Genomic DNA, 21,659 nt, shown 5'->3' on the forward strand with positions numbered 1-21,659 from the left:
TCTTCTTACAATTGCCAGAAGTTAAAAAGTATAACGGTGTTTCTTAGATTTCAGGCAATCTAACAGTTTATTAGAACTAACAAATTTCAGCTTTTGGTGGCACTTTATTTTAATATGTACTTTTTACAGTTTAATTACACTGGTATTGGTACTGAGTAATATTAACAACGTGTACTTACTATAGGGTTTGGGTTTTTTTAGTGTTAATTGCTTGTAATTAGACATTTTTTACTGTTATTATTATAGTAAATGCAGTACATGTACCATGTAATGAGGACACATTCAAATAAAGTGTTACCCAACATTTTGTTATATTAAGATGACATTGCAGAAACTACTGTTTCAAGTAAAATAATCCTTTAACTAGTGCCATTACTTGCTGTTTCTTGTCGTTTGGTCCAGAGTAACGGGTGGTGAGCTGTTTGAAGACATTGTTGCCAGGGAATATTACAGCGAAGCAGATGCCAGGTGGGTGGGCTATCAGCATAACACAAACGGACTCTATGGATAAAAGCATTACACAAATAATGTAAAATATGCAAATACATAAAAACACACTAAATTAAGTTAGTACAAAGTTAAGTCTCCTTGCCTTAACAAGAGCGAGATAACTCACAAGTTTTGCATAACTTGCCAAAAATGCTATTTTTCATTTTCATCAGACTGCATAATATTTACTTTAGTAAGCAGCATTATTATTTTTACAGTAAGCAAAGCAAAAAAACTGTAATGTGTACATTTGACATTATATACATCACATGGTCGTGTGTTGAAGTCCAGTGTGGCCAATATATTCCAGTGTATTTGTGTAAAAGTTTTCTCTTTTTTTTGCCTAAAGCCACTGCATACAGCAGATTTTGGAGGCAGTACTTCATTGCCATCAGATGGGTGTCGTGCACAGAGACTTAAAGGTATTTTATAATGATTGACCTTAATTGTCTGTCATTAGCACTCGTAATGGGCCTTCACTTGTTTAATTACTTGTTAAATCAGCGTATATGAATGAATCTCTTGAATGAATGATTCAATGACAAATACATTTTTAACAGTCACTTGTCACCACCTACTGGCGTAATGATGTAATTGACACAATCTTTATTTGAAGCATCAAGTTACTTTCAAAAGCTGATTTGCTCTATTTTGATCGCTACCGTAGACATCAGTGTTTATATCAGAACTATAACCATTTATCCAGTACTTGTAATAATTTGAATTATTGTAACAGAAATAATGTATAAAAAGACTGTCTGTGAAGCTGGTTCATACGATACATGATAATTGCTCTCTCTGGCTCAGATCTGAATGTTCTTTGTGATCGGTTTAATAGACAGCAGAATCACTGTCATTTAGGAGTAAGATCATGTGCCTGTTTGAATTGATTTTATACAATCTTTTAACAATTAATCAAGCGGCTAATCTAAATGCTCTCAAATGTTCTGTCAGTGTGTAGGTAGCAATATATCAACTGATGTCACTGTTCAGAGACGTAACAACTATTTCACATACAGTATACTGCATAAGCAGTGCGTTTTCATTTTAGTGGCATTATTTAACAGGTTAACACATTCACACTGGGAGTGAGAGCCATGCAGTGAGATCCCACACGTGGCTCATTTTTATCGCAGAGGATTTTTTTTTCTTCAGTACGACTCATGCTAATTTCAGAAGCTCTGACCACTCTAGAAAACAAACACCAGGAAACCAGAAATAGCAAAAAATTTAATTATAAAACACTTGAAATTTGCAGTCAACTAAAGCAGCCAAGACTCAGCAGGTTGGGGGTCTCACAAGGATCATTTTATGAATAGTGGTTAAGAAAAAAAAACTGCTTATAAACTTTGACCTTATAATCTTATAAACTTTTGATTGTGCTGTCTCCAACTGGGCGTGGTAAAGAAGCCAGAGTGACGTTTAAGTGTTTGGTCTGGGAATTTACGGTCAATTATAACAGCAACGGTCATTGACAGAACAGTTACTGCTCTGCAGATATTGCTCAACACTAGAACCAAATACAGTACACATGGCAGTACAATTGATATGACTAGCCATTTACAAAGCACAGGTGTGACTGAAACAACACACACTGTGTTAAATGTCAACAAACTTGCCGAATAGAGTGACCTAGTGTTCTGAGTTGCTCATATAGTGATGTTAAGATACCATGATCGATAGTATCGAAAGCTAATAACATCAAGGCAACGCAATTTACAGAATCGACTCAAAGAGAATATAATTGTTTTTGCCTTTTATTAATTAATTTTAGTGAAATGCCACTCCAATATGTATGTTCTAATATGTTGAAAGAAAAAAACAACAACTAAACTTTCATTAGCACTTTTAATATTTTTCTTTTTTGTCCCATTTGTTTTCATGTTTCTAGCCAGAGAACCTGCTTCTGGCTTCCAAATCGAAAGGGGCAGCTGTGAAGTTGGCAGACTTTGGCCTTGCCATTGAGGTTGAAGGGGACCAACAGGCCTGGTTTGGTAATGACTCATTTATTACCACCAAACAGCATTAATATAGAAATTCCAAAAAAAAAAAAAAAACATTGATTAACACTACAAATCTGTCTTCACATAATATTAAGAATATGAATTGCTATGCCGTTCTATTCACTTTTTCTATTTTTTTTTTTTTTCTTTTGAATATTTGCACCTATTTTGGTGCTGATTTGAATCTTCATGCATTTGACACAATTACATGTAAATGTAGGAGAATAATAAAAACAATATGAATTTGTTTTCTCTTTCATATTAGTCACTTAAACACTTGATCCTGCCCATCTGGGGGGGTGTTTTGACGTGCATATCATTGGGCCTCAACACCATCTCGTACAGATTTCTGTCTTCAAGGTTGCAATTACATATGGTTACTCTGCAAGCCTGACTTGTTTCTCTTGTCATCTTCTCTTGATTCAGTCACAATGGAAGGTCGTTTTTAGGGTATACATATTATGACCATAAGGCAGTGCTTTAACCTGTTTCAGCTAGGTTTTTGGCTGTCACTTAATTTTTCAGTGCCTGTTGGGGTTGGTGACCTTACCTGCTGCTGGCTTGTCAATAAATAGGCTTTACTGTACCTGAATATGGAATTTTATTGAGTACCAGATATGTCAGAGTAATACAATGTATCTGTCACAACTGGGTTGCAATCATTTAACAAAAAGTGCTGAATCTAATCTCTGGCAGTGAAAGTCTTTATTAAACAAACAACTCAAAACAAAAGGCACAGTAAACTCACAGGATATGGAACAGAACAACCAGGTTAAGCATGATAATAACGGACAACTGAACAGAACCAAACAGAGGGCTTAAATACTAAAAAACAAACCAATTAATGAAATGAATCACAGGTGTAAGACATAATCAATGCACAACCAACGAAACAAACTGAAAAATAGGTCACAGAACTAAAAATACATGACAAACCCACCCTAAACAGAACCAAAACCAGATTATCCGTTAAATTATCCTTTACATTATCCGCCTTCATAACGTCCACAAAAACAGAGTCCAACAGAAGAGGGAGGGAGGGGGCTTAGGTGGGGGATGCAGAGCAGGGACACAGGTCAGGCAGGGCCAGTGCGGAGACAAAGGTGGGAGGAATCAGGGTGGAGGCAAAGGCAGGAGGAGCCAGGGTGGAACCCCCAGCCGCAGTCCCAGGACAAAAGCCCAAGGTGAATTTGAGGGAGGAACCAGTCGATGGTGATGAGGACCCAGATGGAACTGAAAAGCTGACACGACCAGATGACATTGAAGGTCCTGGAGGGCTGAAATGAGCAACTGAGATGGATCAAGGCTGCCGAAGGACTGAGGCGAAGGCGGAGCAACCCGAGGACCTAGGCGGAGTTGGAGGAAAGGAGGAGCCCAAAGGAGCCATAGAAGAGAGGGGATTACGCGTAGCTACTGCCCGGAAGTCCGTAGAACAGGCAGAGTGATGACTGACCAAGGTGGAGCCAGAGGGACGAGGAAGCCCGGTGGAGCCGAGGGGACAACGGTCCCAGGTGGAGTCGAGGGGCCGAGATGGAGTGATGGACACAGAAGTTCTGGGCGGAGCTAGTGGGTTGACACTCCAGGGCTGGACTTTCGAACACAAAGGACAGGGCACACCCAAGCGTGGAGGAGGAGCCAGCATAGGAGGAGCTGAAGGGCTGAGAGGAGACAGTGCAGGCGGGGCTGGAGAACTGGGCAGTGCACACAGGAATTTCCAAATAAACATTTTAGGATGACACAGGACAGACAAATTTCTCAGAAATACCACTCTACCACTCTCACGCAGATAATTTTTAGAATGACTCTCTTGGCTGACACGGAACAGGCAGACATTTCATATTTGGCAGACTCGAAACAGGCAGAGGAGGTGGGAGTGGGAGGCAGGGCAGAAACACAATTTCTAAAAGATCATTGCAGACTGGGGAAACAGGTACGATGCAGGGAAACAAAACAGGCTGGATGCAATCACTTCAAGTCAATTAAACCTCCATCAGCCGCTGTAGAGGTGTTTGGGCTCCACTTAAACCCCTCAAACTTCACCAGTAATCCCAGGGGCACAGGCGATGTTGCCGGCTCACACACCTGGTCAAACGTTTCTTCAGGCTCGGGCTTCAGGACGATCCTTGGCTCAGTCATTGATGGTGGCGTATTGATTGTTTTGGGTTCTGGCTCTGCATCTGAAGTGGGCTCTGGTTTCACCATTGCTGGGCTGGTGGCTTTGGCTGGCACGCTTGTTTTCTCCTCCCTCTTACCAATGGAAAGGGGAAACTGTTGCATAGGAGTACCCGGTCTACATACTCCCAAAACATCCCTCGAGGTCCATCTCTGGCAGTCACGCTCTAGTCTTCACACTGAGACCTGCCCGCACACACAGGCTGTCATCATCGTATTTCACAAAAGGGTACAAGTCCAGGAAAGCCTGCGTGTGTCTCTCGAGGGGCTGGCTCCCCTGTGAGAGGAGGAGAATCTTCACTGTCACTAGATCTATATTAGGTCCGTTATTCTGTCACAACTGGGTTGCAGGACCAGAATCCAGCATGAATACAAGAGCCAGGGCAGAGCCAATAACCAGAAGCCATAACCGAACCAGACAAACAAGGTGCCGACACAGAGCTGAAGGCCATGGTGGAGCCGGCAGGACTATCCCCCTTGTTTGTCCCCCTGGGGTATGGATCAAGGCAGAGCCAGGGGACCGAAAGATCACCAAGACATCCTGATTACTAAAGACCCAGCTGAAGACAAAGGGATGCACAGCCAGAGTGAAACTGCAGGCCCAGTGGAACCCAAGAAATCAGAGGGCCAAGGCAACATCAGTGGGAGCAAGGACAAAAGCAGAGCTGGCAGGAAGGAGAAGCTCAGTGAAGCCAAAGAGGTGAAGGGTGATGTAGCCGGAATCCCATACATCTGTGGTGGAACCAGATCAATGACTGAACAAGGCAGTCAAGGGAGTCGAATGGAGCTGCTGGGATGACAGACCACGGCGGAGTCAAGGGAGCGACGAGCCACGGTGGAGCTGACTGGACAAAAGGCCAAGGAGGACTGATGGACCCTGATGCATGTAGTGGAGCCAAATAGTCATAAGTCCAAGTTTATCAACCATTGAAGGCTGGGCAGACCCAACAACCGTGGTCAAGCCGGTCAGGCCAGAGAGTCGAGAAGGGTTAGTGACTCAGGCAGATGAAGCATGGCCCAACAACCAGCTGGATTTTCAGAACAAACAGACATAGATAAGGGAAATACCACCAGAATCACCAGACTAGGGAGCGTTGAGACCGGAACGGTGCATTGATCTAATAAACTAATAACCAAACAAAGAAACATACAAACATGTGAAAACCAAGCAAACAAGGAAACCAAGGAATACGGGGGAAAAACAGAAAAGAACACAAACACATGCAACATCCATGGGAGGACATTGTACAACTGACCAGGAACAAGGGAACACTGAGGTATATAAAGGCAGAACAAGACACACCTGGAATCAATAACAGGGCAATCCAAAAAAAAAACCAAAAAAACTACAACATGACTACAAATACACAAGAATCCGGAACAGACATAACTACAAAATAATAGAAATGAAAAAAAAAACATAGCAAATCAATCAAAATCATGACAAACATAATGGGGAGAAAACATCCTTATGTAATATATGTGTGCACTGCAGCAGGGATGATGAAGGGAGAGTTGAGGAAGGCATCTTTGAACCAGTTTTTACTCTAATAAACAAGATATTCCACAAGGTGATGGAGAACACAAATGCAACAGAAACAGCTTTGCACATAAAAAAAGAAAATAACCAACAAAGAGCGGCAGAAAATGAGGTCACTAAATACACATTTTATTATTCAGTATACATACTGTATGTACAATATACAGTATGAATATGCAGTGCATAATGTGGGTTTCTAAGACTGAATGGTTTGTTCCAAAGGGGACCAGGTTCCAAATGTGTTCTGCTTTGAAGTGTATAATTTGACAATCCACAATTTTCTTGTGGCCCCAGTTTGAAAGGGCATGATGCTGACTATCTCAAATATAGGCTTAAATAAAGGTTATGAATGTTTTTTTTTTTTTCTGTCATCAGGGTTTGCTGGCACTCCTGGTTACCTGTCCCCTGAAGTCTTACGGAAGGACCCTTATGGAAAAGCTGTAGATCTGTGGGCATGTGGTTAGTGTCTCATATTTTTGCATCAAACACTGAACAGATGCATGATGATGCTGTATGGTACTGAAGCATTCATTGCAGTGTGTTGCATTGCAATGCCACATTCACTTTGACGTGTTTATGACCTGTTTAATCTTTGAAGGTCAAAATGCAGCGAATTTTGACTTGCACTTCTGTAACCTTAGCTGAATGTCTTTTGGTCTCTGTATCGCTCTAGTTCACAGCTTTTTTTATCCTTTACAGCGACAACAGTGTACAACAGTAAGATAATATTCTATTATGATCTAATGATATATCTATAATGATTCTGCGAGGTCAACTACAATGACGCATAGCCAGATCTATCTCCACACTTTGTTTTAGCCCTGTTCCAGCACTGGAGAGCCAAATATAGTCTATAATCAAACTATCTTAACAGTGTAAATTACCTCATCTGATGCCAGTGAATTACAGAGCTGGTGCAAACACATCCACATCGCTATGATCAGATGCTTTCTGAACTGCTGTTTTCTCACCACTGTCATTTTTGTTCTGTTTACTTTGTTATTGAGAGGAAAGCGTGCAGCACATAATTACATATTTATCTAAACGTCGCTGTCAGCAGTGTGGACAGTGTCTGGATGTTCACTAACAGTATATCACAGCCAAAGGATTTCAAACTTCTTTTTACCCCTAAGTGAAGAATGAAAAAGACAAACTCACAGACCACTTATCAGGGCCTTGAATCATATTCAGTCTCTTGAACGTTATTCGTCACTGATTTGGTTGTCACTAAAAACAAGAGATTCTGAATTCTACATAATGCACCTTTAAAATTGCGATGAAATGGAAGTGGTGAGAAATTCTTCCAGATTTTAAAGGGGTGGTTGATTATGATTTAACTTTTTTAACTTAAGTTAGTGTGTAATGTTGCTGTTTGAGCATAAACAACATCTGCAAAGTTACGACGCTCAAAGTTCAATGCAGAGGGAGATTTTTTTTTTTTTACTGAAATCACTTTTTAAGGATTACAACAAACGGCTGGTAGGGGCTTCTTCCCGGGTTAGTGACATCACAAACCCTAAAATTTACATATACCCCACCCCCAAGAACACACAACAAAGGGGGCGGGGCCATGGACTGCTTCACAAACGAGGCTCAATTCAATGCTGGATTTGCACAAAAGATGAACATGACGGCACATGCTAGTCAATGAGTTGAATCAACTCCACAGCAACTACATAAATTTATCCACTAACCATTCAGAAACGTCTAAAAGTTGTAACTTCTTCCTGAGTCTCTCCATCAGTGTCGACTCCGGTTTGAACAATGTAAGGCTGAACACCGTTACTGACAATCCTCATTTTGGCTGCGTGAGATTCTCCAGCTTTGTTGTTGTTGAGCTGTTAAAGCTCCGCCCTCTTCTGGAAAGGGGGCGGGAGCAGCAGCTCATTTGCATTTAAAGGGACACACACAAAAACACCCAAATAGGGGCAAATTTGACAAGCTATAATAAATGACTGTCCTTCTGTAAAATACAAGTATGCAAGACTTCCTCAATTATTTAGTGTGCTTAAACCATGTCCCTGCCCTACATTTTTCTTTTTCAATAAGCTGTTACACTCAGATGAACATTAAAGGGGACATATTATGCCCCCTTTCACAAGATGTAATATTTTTGAGCTCAAAATATTTTGAGCTGAAACTTCACAGACACATTCTGGAGACACCAGAGACTAATATTACATCTTGTGAAAGGGGGCATAATATATCCCCTTTAATGTTCATCTGAGTGTAACAGCTTATTGAAAAAGAAAAATGTAGGGCAGGGACTTGGTTCTGTGCATTGGTTGTTGATTGAATGTTGAGATGTGGTAAAGTGGAGGCAGATGAACGTGAGCTTGCAGGTGCAGGTTTAAGCACACTAAATAATTGAGAAAGTCTTGCATACTTGTATTTTACAGAAGGACAGTTATTACATTAAAATATTCAACATTTAAAATGAACATTAACATTAAACATTAAATGAAACACACACTCTTAAAAATAAAGGTTCTTTATTGGAATATAGGAATCCACATAGAACCTTTAACATCCATGGAACCTATTCCTTGCATACAAGATTCAGTGGAAAAAGGTTATTTAGGTTATTAAGATGTTCTTTCCACTAAGGAAAAAAAGAAGTTCTTTTAATAACTATTCGCTGAACGATTCTTTGGGGAACCCAAAATGGTTCTTCTTTGGCATTGTTACAAAAACGCCCTTTTGGAACCTTTTTTTTTTTTTAAGATATATTTTAGTTGTATATGCACTGATGAAACAGTCACAATAAGATGCCTTATGCTGTTTGAGAGGACCAACACTCTATTAATGCAGATGTTAAATGCTCAACAAGTAAAAAAAAAAAAAAAAAAAGTTACAACACTCCTTGGTCTCTTCTTATACCTTATATGAAGTGCCTTGCTCAATAGCACCAATATTGCATGGATTAAAGCTAAAAGTTCTTTTGTTAACAGAGTATTCTTCTCGCTCACCTCATCCATCTTAATTTCCTCTTTAGGTGTGATTCTCTACATCCTGCTTGTTGGATACCCCCCCTTTTGGGATGAAGACCAACATAGACTCTATCAGCAAATTAAAGCTGGCGCCTATGATGTCAGTTAAAGCATCCTTCATATAATTCTGATGGTAACTCCAGAAATAATGATGTGTGTCTGATTCATACTTGGATCACTTTGTTGCACCCACAGTTTCCTTCACCTGAGTGGGACACAGTCACTCCTGAAGCTAAAGATCTCATTAATAAGATGCTGACCATCAACCCAGCCAAACGCATCACTGCTGCGGAGGCGCTCAAGCACCCATGGATCTCAGTGAGTTTCGCTCCTTACATGCATCTTTTATTGTGACTTGGGAAAAATGCCTAATTAATGCATTCACATATTATTTAATTGGATCTTGTGTATACAGTATTTGAAGTCAGCAAAGGAATTAAATAATTTAGTCAGATTTAGCTATTGGACAGCCACAGAGGTCTGAAGGGAATGTTTATTGGATGATTAATTCAATGTTGAGATTGCATGTTCTGCAAAGCTAACTTTTCCCTTGCCTCTTTTTGCTTTTAGCATCGCTCCACTGTTGCATCTTGCATGCATAGACAGGAGACTGTTGAATGTTTGAAGAAGTTCAATGCCAGAAGGAAGCTCAAGGTAAGCTGTGAGGCTGTATTGACTCTGTATATATAAGGCTGTGAGGTTGCATTGACTCTGTTTAGAAAGATACGCAGCATGTAAAGATCTCGATTGATACCTGAAAGGTAGCAGGTTTAAACCCCACATGTGTTCCATCAACTATAAACATTGTTCCCCGAGTCACACGCCTCACTTTAATACATGTTGGGTGAAAACTAGGCCATTTGGAATCATATTACCTGTGTTTATTTGTTTATATTCTTCTTGTCATTCCATTTCAACTTCCTGTGGGGCCAATTCCATTCAAGTTCCTACTTACGAATTAAAAGGGAGCCAATTCATAAATAGGGCTGGGCGATATGGCCAAAAATATTATCACCATATTTTTTTCAATTTCATACAATATCGATATTTATCACAATCTTCATTTACTATTAATGTGGAAGGAGATGCTTTCCATATATTTGTTAGACCTTGAGAATGAATGTAAACATTTATTCAAAATAAAACTCCACAGACTGGCTACCTTTTAATTTAAGGCCCCATGAAATCATTTTATTTTTCACTAAATTCTGTGTTTTCCATTTTATTCTATTTTTTGGGAATTCCGTGTAATCAAATGAAAATATAACAATTAATTTACAACAAAACATTGCATTTTTACTTTTTGTCAAGTAAGATGCTGCACAACAGATATTTAAAACATGGATAAAAACATATCTTGGTTGTATGATATTCCTTAGAAATATTATGATTAATTTTATTATTATTTCTTTGAGAAGTACATTTTAGTATACATTAGTGATATATTTCTGTCATCATTTCTTGAAGTTAAATCGAACTTTTATTTTGACGGTTTGTCGTGAAGATCTTTCAGTTTCAGTGTGTATTTGATTAAACGGTGAAAATCTTGTAAAGTGACTCTCGGAGCAGCTCTGGAGATGAAGTTCATGTGTTCATGTCCTCATATTTAGAAACGGCAGACGCTGAAAACACAGTGAGCGTCACGTTTGTGTATCAGACGAAACCACGCCGTTCATTCACACAGAGACACGCAGAAATCACTTATTAGCGACATGCACTGACTAGCTTTTGTCGTGTTTATTTCTGCTGTGTGATATGCTGTTAGATCAATTCATACTGAGTAAAAATGTCCAGAGCTTATCGTTATTGACGTAAATTTTTATCACGATCTCGATATGATAACGTTTATCACCCAACCCTATAAAATTCTGAAGGCCGTAACCATGTCTTGAATATTGGAGGGGACCTTTTTTATTTTTTATTAAGCATACTAAAGAAACCGTAGTGGAGGAAATTCGAGGTCTAATTTTAGTAGGGAAATAATCATTTTTGAACTATCTGCAAATAGGTTTTGCATTAAAATATGCACATATGTATGCCTAATTTAATTTTCGTCGAAGTTGAAATGTAAAACGTTTCTTGTCTCGTCACACTCAGTTTGGAATTACATGATCTTGTGAAATGGCCATATTTGAGAAAAAAGTCAAGTAGTTTGCATCACTTGATGTTACTGTCAGGCTTTTAACATTTCTATCGCAACATGTCTTAAATGTTTTGCTTTTTACATCTTACCTCATTCACTTTCAACGTTAAACTGATGGTTCACGCTGGAATTCACGTTCTGCTTCTGTAAACAATAAACCCCGCCTACTTTGATTTGATTGGCCATCTCAATCATTTTGACATTGACGAGCGATGCTGGACCGCTGAGGCAGACCAGACTAAAAATGTAACTTTTAAACCTTTTTTTCATCCTAACAACATACAGAGCACTGCGTAATGAAGTGATGTCAAGAAATTCAGAAACTGGGGGCGACAATTTGGCCATTTCTAATTATTGAGGGGGACTTGTACAGTGACAAGAAAAAGTATGTGAACCACTTGCAGAATCTGTGAAAATGTGAATAATTTTAATAAAATAAGAGAGATCATACAAAATGCATGTTATTTTTTATTTAGTACTGTCCTGAGTAAGATATTTTACGTAAAAGATGTTTGCATTTAGTTCACAAGACAAAAAATATCTGAATTTATTAAAATAACCCCATTCACAAGTATGTGAACCATTGATTCTCAATACTGTGTGTGGTCACCTGATGATCCACGACTGTTTGTGTGTTTTGTGATGTTGTTCATGAGTCTCTTGTTTGTCCTGAGCAGTTAAACTGAGCTCTGTTCTTCAGAAAAATCCTCCAGCTCCTGCAGATTCAGCAGTTTTCAAGCATTTTTGCATATTTGAACCCTTTCCAGCAGTGACTGAATGATTTCGAGATCCGTCTTTTCACACTGAGGACAACTGAGGGACTCAAACTCAACTATTAAAAAAGGTTCAAACATTCACTGATGCTCCAGAAGGAAAACCCGATGCATGAAGAGCCGAGGGGTGAAAACTTTTGAATTCAAATATCAAGGTAAATTGTATTTCATTTTTTTTCCGGAAAACATGCAAGTATCTTCTCTTGCTTCCGAAAGCAAGTACTAAATGAAAAACAATGATATTTAAACAAAATAAGAAAACACTTCGACACTTCATCCTGTTCAAAAGTTTACACCCCGACTCTTAATGCATCGTGTTTCCTTCTGGAGCATCAGTGAATGTTTGAACCTTTTTTAATAGTTGAGTTTGAGTCCCTCAGTTGTCCTCAGTGTGAAAACACAGATCTCAAAATCATTCAGTCACTGCTGGAAAGGGTTCAAATATGCAGAAGATGCAGGAGCTGGAGGATTTTTCTGAAGAACAGAGCTCAGTTTAACTGCTCAGGACAAACAAGAGACTCATGAACAACCATCACAAAACACAAAAACAGTCGTGGATCATCAGGTGACCACACACAGTATTGAGAATCAATGGTTCACATACTTATGAACGGGGTTATTTTAATAAATTCAGCTATTGTTTTGTCTTGTGAACTAAATGTAAACATCTTTCATGTAAAATATCTTACTCAGGACAGTACTAAATAAAAAATAACATGCATTTTGTATGACCCCTCTTATTTTATTATTTATTATTCACATTTTCACAGATTCTGCAAGTGGTTCGCTTACTTTTTCTTGCCACTGTACACTCTGATAACAATACACCGCTGTTACTGAGAAACATATGCTAAAATTTCCTCTGTGTTTTTTGTCTTCAGGGTGCTATTCTCACTACTATGCTGGCCACCAGAAACTTCTCAGGTGACTTTAATTATTATATTTCTACTGTTTTCATTTCAACCCTTTGTGCAAATCTGTATGAGTCTGTCATGATCAGGAACCACTCTATCATACACTGGAATTGTGTTGATTAACGTTGCAGTGAAGGTTTGTACAGATGCTTGAAAATGCTTGTGTTGGAGGTGCACTACTGAAAGATGGCTGATGCTTATGAGTCTGAACATTTGCAAGCATTTCTGTCCAAGCCATGTCATCCGATCAAACACAGTCCAAGAACTGGCCAAGACGCTAGAGGAAGGTAGTAACTATCCAAACAGGCTGAACAATGCTGCCAAGATCAAGCTTGAAAGAAACTTGCATTTTCAATTGCATTTCTAATACAGTGAAGGTATTGTGAGTTAAGTCACCTTTATTTATATAGCGCTCTATACAATACAAATTACTTCAAAGCAGTTGTACAGTGATAACAGGAAAATAATGATCAATGATTCAGTTCTGCTGTGAAGCATTGTTCAGTTTCATTGTTCAGCTGAAGTCAGTTCAGTGTTGATTCAGTTCAGTTCAATAACTGTAAAGATCATCAATTATGAAATGAGTTCAGTTCATCTATAAAGCAGCTCTGCAGAAAACATCGTCCAGCTCAGTTGATCAATAATATTGCTGATGCTGAATATTAAGAGCGTACACTATCAGAGACATCTGGCTGTGCGTATACATCATGCTGATAACAATGTTTACGTTTACCCTAGCGTGTACATAACAAATAAACGAGCGAGTAATGAGCGAGTACATAATAAAAGATATTAAAAAAAAATCGGCACACTGCCACTGCTGCTTCAAAGATCAGTTTATTAATGAACAACGTTTCAACGGATTTCCCAGGAAACTGCATATTTTCTACTGCATCTTTTGTCTGTCTGTTTATGTCATAGCCATAAATAAAGGAATGAAGGTCAGACTACTATTAAATGCAGTTTATTTATTGCTTATTTATTTATTATTGCATAAAATGTAAAAATATTCCACAACTAGTGCAAGAAACCCCCCTGGCTAAACATTTACAGAATGCATTAATGGTGTTCTTATTAATATTTATATGTTTTAAAGTGTCATTAATGTAAAATACTAAATCAACTATTCTATTTAAAATTATATTTTGACAATTTATATGAATAATTGAATAACTGATGACAGACAAGGCAGAATCACAGTAAAAGAGATTCATCTTAAAGTACATTTATTCAATGACTGAAATAAAAGTATAGGAATATATACAGTGGGTACGGAAAGTATTCAGACCCCCTTAAATTTTTCACTCTTTGTTATATTGTAGCCATTTGCTAAAATATTTTAAGTTCATTTTTTTCCTCATTAATGTACACACAGCACCCCATATTGACAGAAAAACACAGAATTGTTGACATTTTTGCAGATTTATTAAAAAAGAAAAACTGAAATATCACATGGTCCTAAGTATTCAGACCCTTTGCTGTGACACTCATATATTTAACTCAGGTGCTGTCCATTTCTTCTGATCATCCTTGAGATGATTCTACACCTTCATTTGAGTCCAGCTGTGTTTGATTATACTGATTGGACTTGATTAGGAAAGCCACACACCTGTCTATATAAGACCTTACAGCTTACAGTGCATGTCAGAGCAAATGAGAATCATGAGGTCAACAGGAACTGCCTGAAGAGCTCAGAGACATGAGGAAAAAAATGAACTTAAATAATTTTAGCAAATTTTAGCAGTATAACAAAGAGTGAAAAATTTAAGGGAATCTGAATACTTTCCGTACCCACTGTATATAATATTTAATCACCCATGTTTTAATTAAAGATATGTCATAATAGCAACACTGTGATTTGAAATTGAATTATTTCACTCAATTGGCCTATATGTTTTAATAAAAAATCAATGTACATCTAACTCTGGAATTATTGAATAACAACCCCATTAGTTATAATAAGTATAAAATAAAAAAAAAGAAATAAATTAGTGCTGTCAAATCGATTAATCGCAATTAATTGCATCTAACATAAAAGTTTGTTTACAAATATATGTGTGTGTATATATATATGTATTTATAAAACAGTTAGTTCCTGTCCTTGATTCTGATTGGTCAATAGCTGTGTTTATTCATGATAAAACACGACCGCTTCACCCAACGGTTCTCACTACACAACACCCTTAGTAACCACTCTTAGCAACATAAACTGTAGTTGCGTCCCAAATGACGCACTATACACTATGCACTCATGTACTATGTACTTGTGCACTATGCACTCATCCATGTAGTGCGTGAATTGTACTGTATAAGGTTATTTTGTCATTTAACAACGGAGTCCGATCCTCCCTTCCCCTCCTCTACGTAATTAAAGCTGCGACAGTCGAGTGCACAAAGTGTCCAACATTCCACACTTCGTTTTTTCCGTTAATTTAGTGCATCATCCGGGTATTTAAAGTGCACTTTTTCTTTTTGGAATTTTCTATGTGAACGCACTACTCGCACTATTTATACTTAAAAACGTCATAGAATAGTGCACAAGTTATTATTGTACAAGTACTTATTATGTAGAAGAGTATTGTGAGAGAGATCGAGTGAACGAGTTTATTACCTGCATTCAGATTTAGCATTTCCCTTCAGGTCAGTCCTATGTTCATAATAAAAAATCTGTTTAAATGTCTGATGTATTATCTTGTCCTTTTAACAGTTAAGGGGTTTTCCCGTGACTGACAGCGCTAGTCAAAGCATTTGTCAGTTGCGTCTTGTTCCGTGTTCACAACAATTCAGTCTTTTCAATGTAAAAGTCTTTGCTACTGACTGACACACTCATAAAGACAGTGTTTGCCGCCATCTAATGGCGTAATAATGTAACTTCTGTTGCTGTTCATAGTCAGGGACTATTTTTTCTGGCGGAAGCAAGGCTTTAGTGAAAGTTTACTTCATGAAAGTTGCATTGATACATATTTTTGGCTTTAATATTTGTATTGTGTGGTAACTGTTTTATAAAAAACAGCAATAAGGTACTCAAGGCTAGTGCTGTATCCCTGTAAAACCCAAATATAGAAAAAAAAAGAGCAAAAATTACTTTTTAGTACGTTTTTAGGGAAATGTTGTAATATTGCAACGTTGGGCCTAGTTAAGAGCAGAATTTCTGTATTTGTACTCACTTTGTCTGAACAGATATACAGAGCATTTAAGCATTAATTTGCAGGGTTGATTGCTTACATAGCCCCATAACAGAATATATCATGAGTAATAATCACGCAACAATCATATTTTTTATGAATAAGCATTTATTAATAAAAATATTGAAAAAAATTGTATTTAAAAAAAAAATTTTTTTTTCTTCTATCACTTTCAATGTGGTTTGAATGAAGTCTGTGTTTTACAGTGATAGTCCCTAAGACTGTCCCTAAGTTCTTTTCAATTGCACTTGCTACAGTGTATTTGTGTGTCCATTATTGCAGTGTCTACAGCGTCCTCTCTTCATTGGAAATGTGCAATCATGTCTTTGCATATATCCAGTGGGGGGTGGTCCGATGACATCTTGGCATTCTGAAATGGAAAAGGTCAAAAAAATTAATAAGTGAATAATACAAATGGGTCTTATATTGTAGTAGATAAACTGAAAGAATAGACAGGGTGGTAGATCATGTGTCGAGGGTAGAGATCTAAGTATTATCCATCAAAGTATTATCATTTCAATGCAAATACTAATCAAAATTCCACTACTACATTCAAACAATACTGTCTGGCTGGCCTATTATGCTCTCTACTTATCATACTAAAAGAACACATGCATCCCCCCAGAGCACTTACAGTATCATGTTCAAGACCATTCACACCTGTCCCTGAACAATGCAACAGGCATCTACCCCCTCAAAAATCCAGAACATTCAGAGCCTGTTTTTCTATCTCCAAATGCTATAAGCTGCTACTTGGGCAACACTCATGAAAATCTCACGATCATTTAGAAGTTAAAAAACAAATAAATGACAAAGATACAGGGAGTTTCACTGCTCTAGATGATGGAGTTTCAAATCCCACATACAGTTTATTCCTGTGTTTAATTATGGTCTAAACTAAACTAAGTACAAATTTAACAGAAAAGCACATTTAGAACTTAGTTACAATGAATCTAACAATTTCAATCATCTTGACAAATCCAGTCATGTAAAAAAAGGAGATGAGCTTGACACGAAGTTTGCAGGTAGAGTAACTTCATGGCCAGATGACCGGACCTATAAACACTTATTCTATCCATTAGCATTGTGAGGACAAACAATAGAACCCATTAACTATGTAAATGTGATCTTGAGAGAAAAAAAACTCTTGCAAGCCTTTTTTTAAAATTGTTGAATGTGATGTTGTAATTCTGCAACAGTAGGCTTTACAGGGTATCGTGAATAAGTCATGGCTGAAGGGGTGCACGGTGTGCCTAACAACACCCTTCAGCCATGACTTATTCACAATACAGCACAGCCTTTCATACCTTATTGCTTACATGTATACACACACACAGGCATATACATAATATATATAAACATTATGTAAATGCAAACTTTTATGTTAGATGTGATTAATCACAATAAATCAATTTGACAGCACTAAAATAAATGAATAAATAAATAAATAAACACTAACACTAATAACAGTGAGCTATATACTGTGCCAATTTTAGGCATCTTACCCCAAGGTTTGATTTGATCTTTTCCCTTCAAAATGAAAATATTTTTTCCTCTACAAATCAAAAAACATTAATGTGTCCATAAATCATCATAATAATCCCACATTAACAAATAGACACACTTATAGACACTTTGACATTCAACATAATATAATGTCATAAATCACAATTTGAGAATGAGAGCATATACTGTGATTTATCACATTTTTTTTCTTTTGTCAAATCAACTTAGATAATCAATGTGGTTCAGATAACATAATATTTTGAGTTTCTGTTGATTAAATCAATCACCTTCATTTCAATGAACTCAAAATTTTAAGGCAACCTGGTAACTTACTTTTTTAAGTTAAACCAACAATTCTTTTTTACAGTGTAGACATTCAAGGAATGAAGGTGGGGGTAATTATCTTACCCCATCTTGACCTATTATATATAGAAACAGATTAATGAATGAGAAACCCTTGTGAGATGCAATGTTTCAAACACTCAATATACAGGCGATACAGGCGACCTCTGGCGGTGAGATGAGGGTTATCTAAATGTGCATGGGACACCCGATCCAACCCCCCCCCATCTCTTGCCATATGTAAACCCCAAAATGTAATATGACCCTTTGCATTTGCATGATGTTGGGTTTTACATTCTTAGTTTTTCAGGTATAAGTGCACAGTAAGATTAGCCAAACTTCACTATTTTTCCATAAGCACCGCTTATTCAGATGTCACTTGGGTAAAATGGGTAAAAACAGTGAGTTTGCATGTTCAGAGTTCAACAAACTTGAATCCGATGGAAAATCCACGAAGAGACATTTTTCGCCTCCTGATTTCACCAAGTGCAGCATGTTCCTGAACCACCATCTTTGTTGATCCTGAAACTACATTCCAGTCAACCAATCAGATTTGAGGGTCAAGTTCACAGTCAAGATTGCAACCAGGGTTAGGTGCTTCTACATCAGTGTTATTCACCATCATTTCCCTCTGATTTTAGGGATAGCTTATGTGTAGGGTTAGTGCTAAATTTCTGGACAGCAATGTTGTTCCAGGATTGACCCAGGAACGCGTCTTACTTGGCAAAATCAGGACGTGCTGGAGTGAACGTGGAGAACATTCCACAGATTCAGGGGCGCCACCACCTCAATCCGATCCTGTTTGGGAATTATTTTCTTTTTTAAGAATTCTGTTCCTTGTGGGGGTGTCGTGCGGGCGAGGGTCTGTAAAAGGTCAGCTATGTCTAAACTAAAATAGATTGCTCCACCTGTTCAAGTTTAGCAGCCGTAGCTTTTGCATAGACCATTCTATCACTCCCAAACACTCTTGATCATTCATCACATTCTGTCTATTTTTACCAGAGCGGACATTCTCCACTACTTAAGATAACGTTCAGCGGAAACATACTTGCTTGAGTCAGCAGTGCACTTTTAGTTTCTGGTACCTCTGCCTCTGTTTAGTATTCAATGTGAACATTTAACAGATGTAGGTCAAGCTTAGATCAAGACAGACTTCGTGACAGAGCTAATTCACTTCTCAGTGTTTTTGGGAATGGCTTCTCACACAGTGTGAGTGTGCCTGCACTTTAGTTTATATGCATTTGAAATGGCAAAGTTTCCGATAGAGGGTGAGGAAATACCCATCCAATAACAGTTTCAATAAAAGACTGCTATCACAAATCTTTGGACTATTTCTTGTGTGCTTTTTTCTTTATTCTCCAATGTTTTTAGATTTTTGAATTTCTGAATTAGATGGGTTTAACATTTGACTCACTGTTCCTGATTATTTGTTTGTTTTGAGCGGCCATTAAGAGTGACCAGTTCCTGGAGTGTGGGAGTATGTGATTATGTATGCTGGAAACTCCCAGCACCTATTTTAGAAAGTCAATAGATCTCCAGAGCCAAACTTGAGTCGGAGAGCAGAGCAGTGCTATGCCTTTCACTATGCTTTTCTGGGCTTTTGTGCCCTTTCTTATAGCAATTTCACTCTTTTTCTTTGTCTATCATTCAGGTGGAAAGAGTGGCGTCAGCAAGAAGACAGATGGTGTGAAGGTAGGGTGGAAATCAGATATTCAGTTAAGATCATTGATATTGATAATAGTTTTAATTGATACTATTTGGATTTAAGCCTATAACTTCCTGGATATTTTTTTTATGTTATGTTATATAATAATATATCATAGACAACAATTGACTGTTTTTTGTGTGTTTGTGAGTGAGTCTTTGAATCATTCAGATAATCGATTCATTGAAAACACACAGGAACGAAACATCACAGCTGATTTTGGAATAGCATACTACTTTCACTATTTCTGTCATATCATGTTAAAGTCCAGTCCTCCAATTCTTTGACACTGGGCCTGTCTGTTGTCTCCATGCATCCACTTTGGACCTCCTCTCATTCTGTTGTGAAGGTAAACTGGTTTGTTGAATGATTTTTGCTCTTTTGTGGCAGCTCTTATCTGCAGAATGATACCACTGCCTCTGAAGAAAGATTGGTATTTTGGCTTGCTACACTGTCACAAGGACTTGATTGGCAAATCTGTGCTGCTACTGTGAAAAAAAACAAGATTTTTAGATATTTTTGACCATAAGTCCTGAACTGTATGTCCTTAAGACCAGGGCTGTTCTAGGGTCAGTGGGTATTTGGGCTGGACTTCTGTGGATGCCAGTGAAATGTGAAAAGTGAAATGTGCTCGTCTGGATGAAGATTGGACCATTTCAGAAAATCTTCTAGGATTCCCTCAATCGTTTAAAAGACATTCTTAAACCAAAATAAACTACAACTTGCAGCATTACCAATTGCTCTGAATGGTTTTGATTGCGACAAGAAGTACCTGACATGAAAACTTAATGAGAAAGAGAAAGTAATTACATTTTTTGAGGCTTGGAAGTCTAACTTTGCCCATTCTTATAACACTGGAATCACTGGATCATTGGACAGTTTTGAGTTTTGCCATATTGTATTTTTTGTACTTTTGAGAATTAGTCCTGCGACTGAGGATGGTGACTTGTACTTAAATACCTGTAACTCTGAGATAATTTCACCAATTTTTTAACTCTCATGTAAGGGCTCAATCTGAGGAAAATGTAGCTTGATATGACAGGGAAAACATTGTCACTGACCACTGAACCATTGGTCCAGTTGCCTTGAACATTTGCATGCAGTGTTATTTTACTTATTTATCCAAGCTACCATCATTTTCTATGAGCTTATCTTGAAAAACATGGCAGACATTGGCCGATAAAATTTCATTAGTCGTATTATTTAAATATTTAACATTACAAGCTAGTCCTGATATTTTTGCTCCATTCCAACAAAAACATAAACATAAAAAAAATGCTGTACCTCCCTGGGCTGTTTTTAAATTTAGGGTGCATTGTTCTTTTTTTTTTGATGCACACTGTTTGAAAAACCCTTAATATTTTGCAAAACATTCCAGTTCCAATTCTCTTATATTGTAATTGCATACAAGTACAATGAAATTAGATTCAAACCTTACAGTGCATCCACACATAACAGCACAACAGCAACAGGTATAACTATGACACAATAAGTATAACACAATACAATACAACAACTCTGGCAACTGAAGTAAGGTACTGTATGTTAGAATATTGCACATTGTCAAATTGCAGTGGCCCTATGAACAATTAGTGCAAGTATGTCCGTTCAAAGTGCAGTTGAGAGTTCATAAGCCAGTGTTTGACAGAATTAATTTCTCGTATGACTCTGGGGTAGAAACTTGAGTATGTTTGTCCATGATAAAATGGACCTGAAATGCCTACCACAGGGTAGCCGGACAAACAGTTGTTGTCCATGGTGGAATGGGTCTTTCAGTATGTTAGCTGCTCTACTTAGAAAACGAGAGCTGAATAAGTCGATGCTCTTCTGGGCTGTACTGATGACTGTACTGATGACCCTCTGGAGGACTCTCCTGTCCGCTGCTGAGCAGCTGGCA

General features: G+C 37.8%; 1 protein-coding gene across 3 annotated transcripts in view; it reads left to right on the forward strand.

Moving 5' to 3' along the window:
• The window catches only part of camk2a (calcium/calmodulin-dependent protein kinase II alpha), a 71,862-nt gene that overhangs the window by 37,468 nt on the left and 12,735 nt on the right, over positions 1-21,659 (forward strand). For all 3 annotated transcript variants that reach the window (XM_048165537.1, XM_048165536.1, XM_048165538.1), the window contains 9 exons: positions 403-468; positions 839-911; positions 2,381-2,483; positions 6,580-6,663; positions 9,200-9,294; positions 9,390-9,512; positions 9,765-9,848; positions 12,992-13,034; positions 19,709-19,749. In XM_048165537.1, coding sequence (XP_048021494.1) covers positions 403-468; positions 839-911; positions 2,381-2,483; positions 6,580-6,663; positions 9,200-9,294; positions 9,390-9,512; positions 9,765-9,848; positions 12,992-13,034; positions 19,709-19,749 — 712 coding nt within the window. The remainder of the gene's footprint in view (positions 1-402; positions 469-838; positions 912-2,380; positions 2,484-6,579; positions 6,664-9,199; positions 9,295-9,389; positions 9,513-9,764; positions 9,849-12,991; positions 13,035-19,708; positions 19,750-21,659) is intronic.

Source organism: Megalobrama amblycephala, linkage group LG18 (assembly GCF_018812025.1).
Source record: "Megalobrama amblycephala isolate DHTTF-2021 linkage group LG18, ASM1881202v1, whole genome shotgun sequence".
NCBI lineage: Eukaryota > Metazoa > Chordata > Actinopteri > Cypriniformes > Xenocyprididae > Megalobrama > Megalobrama amblycephala.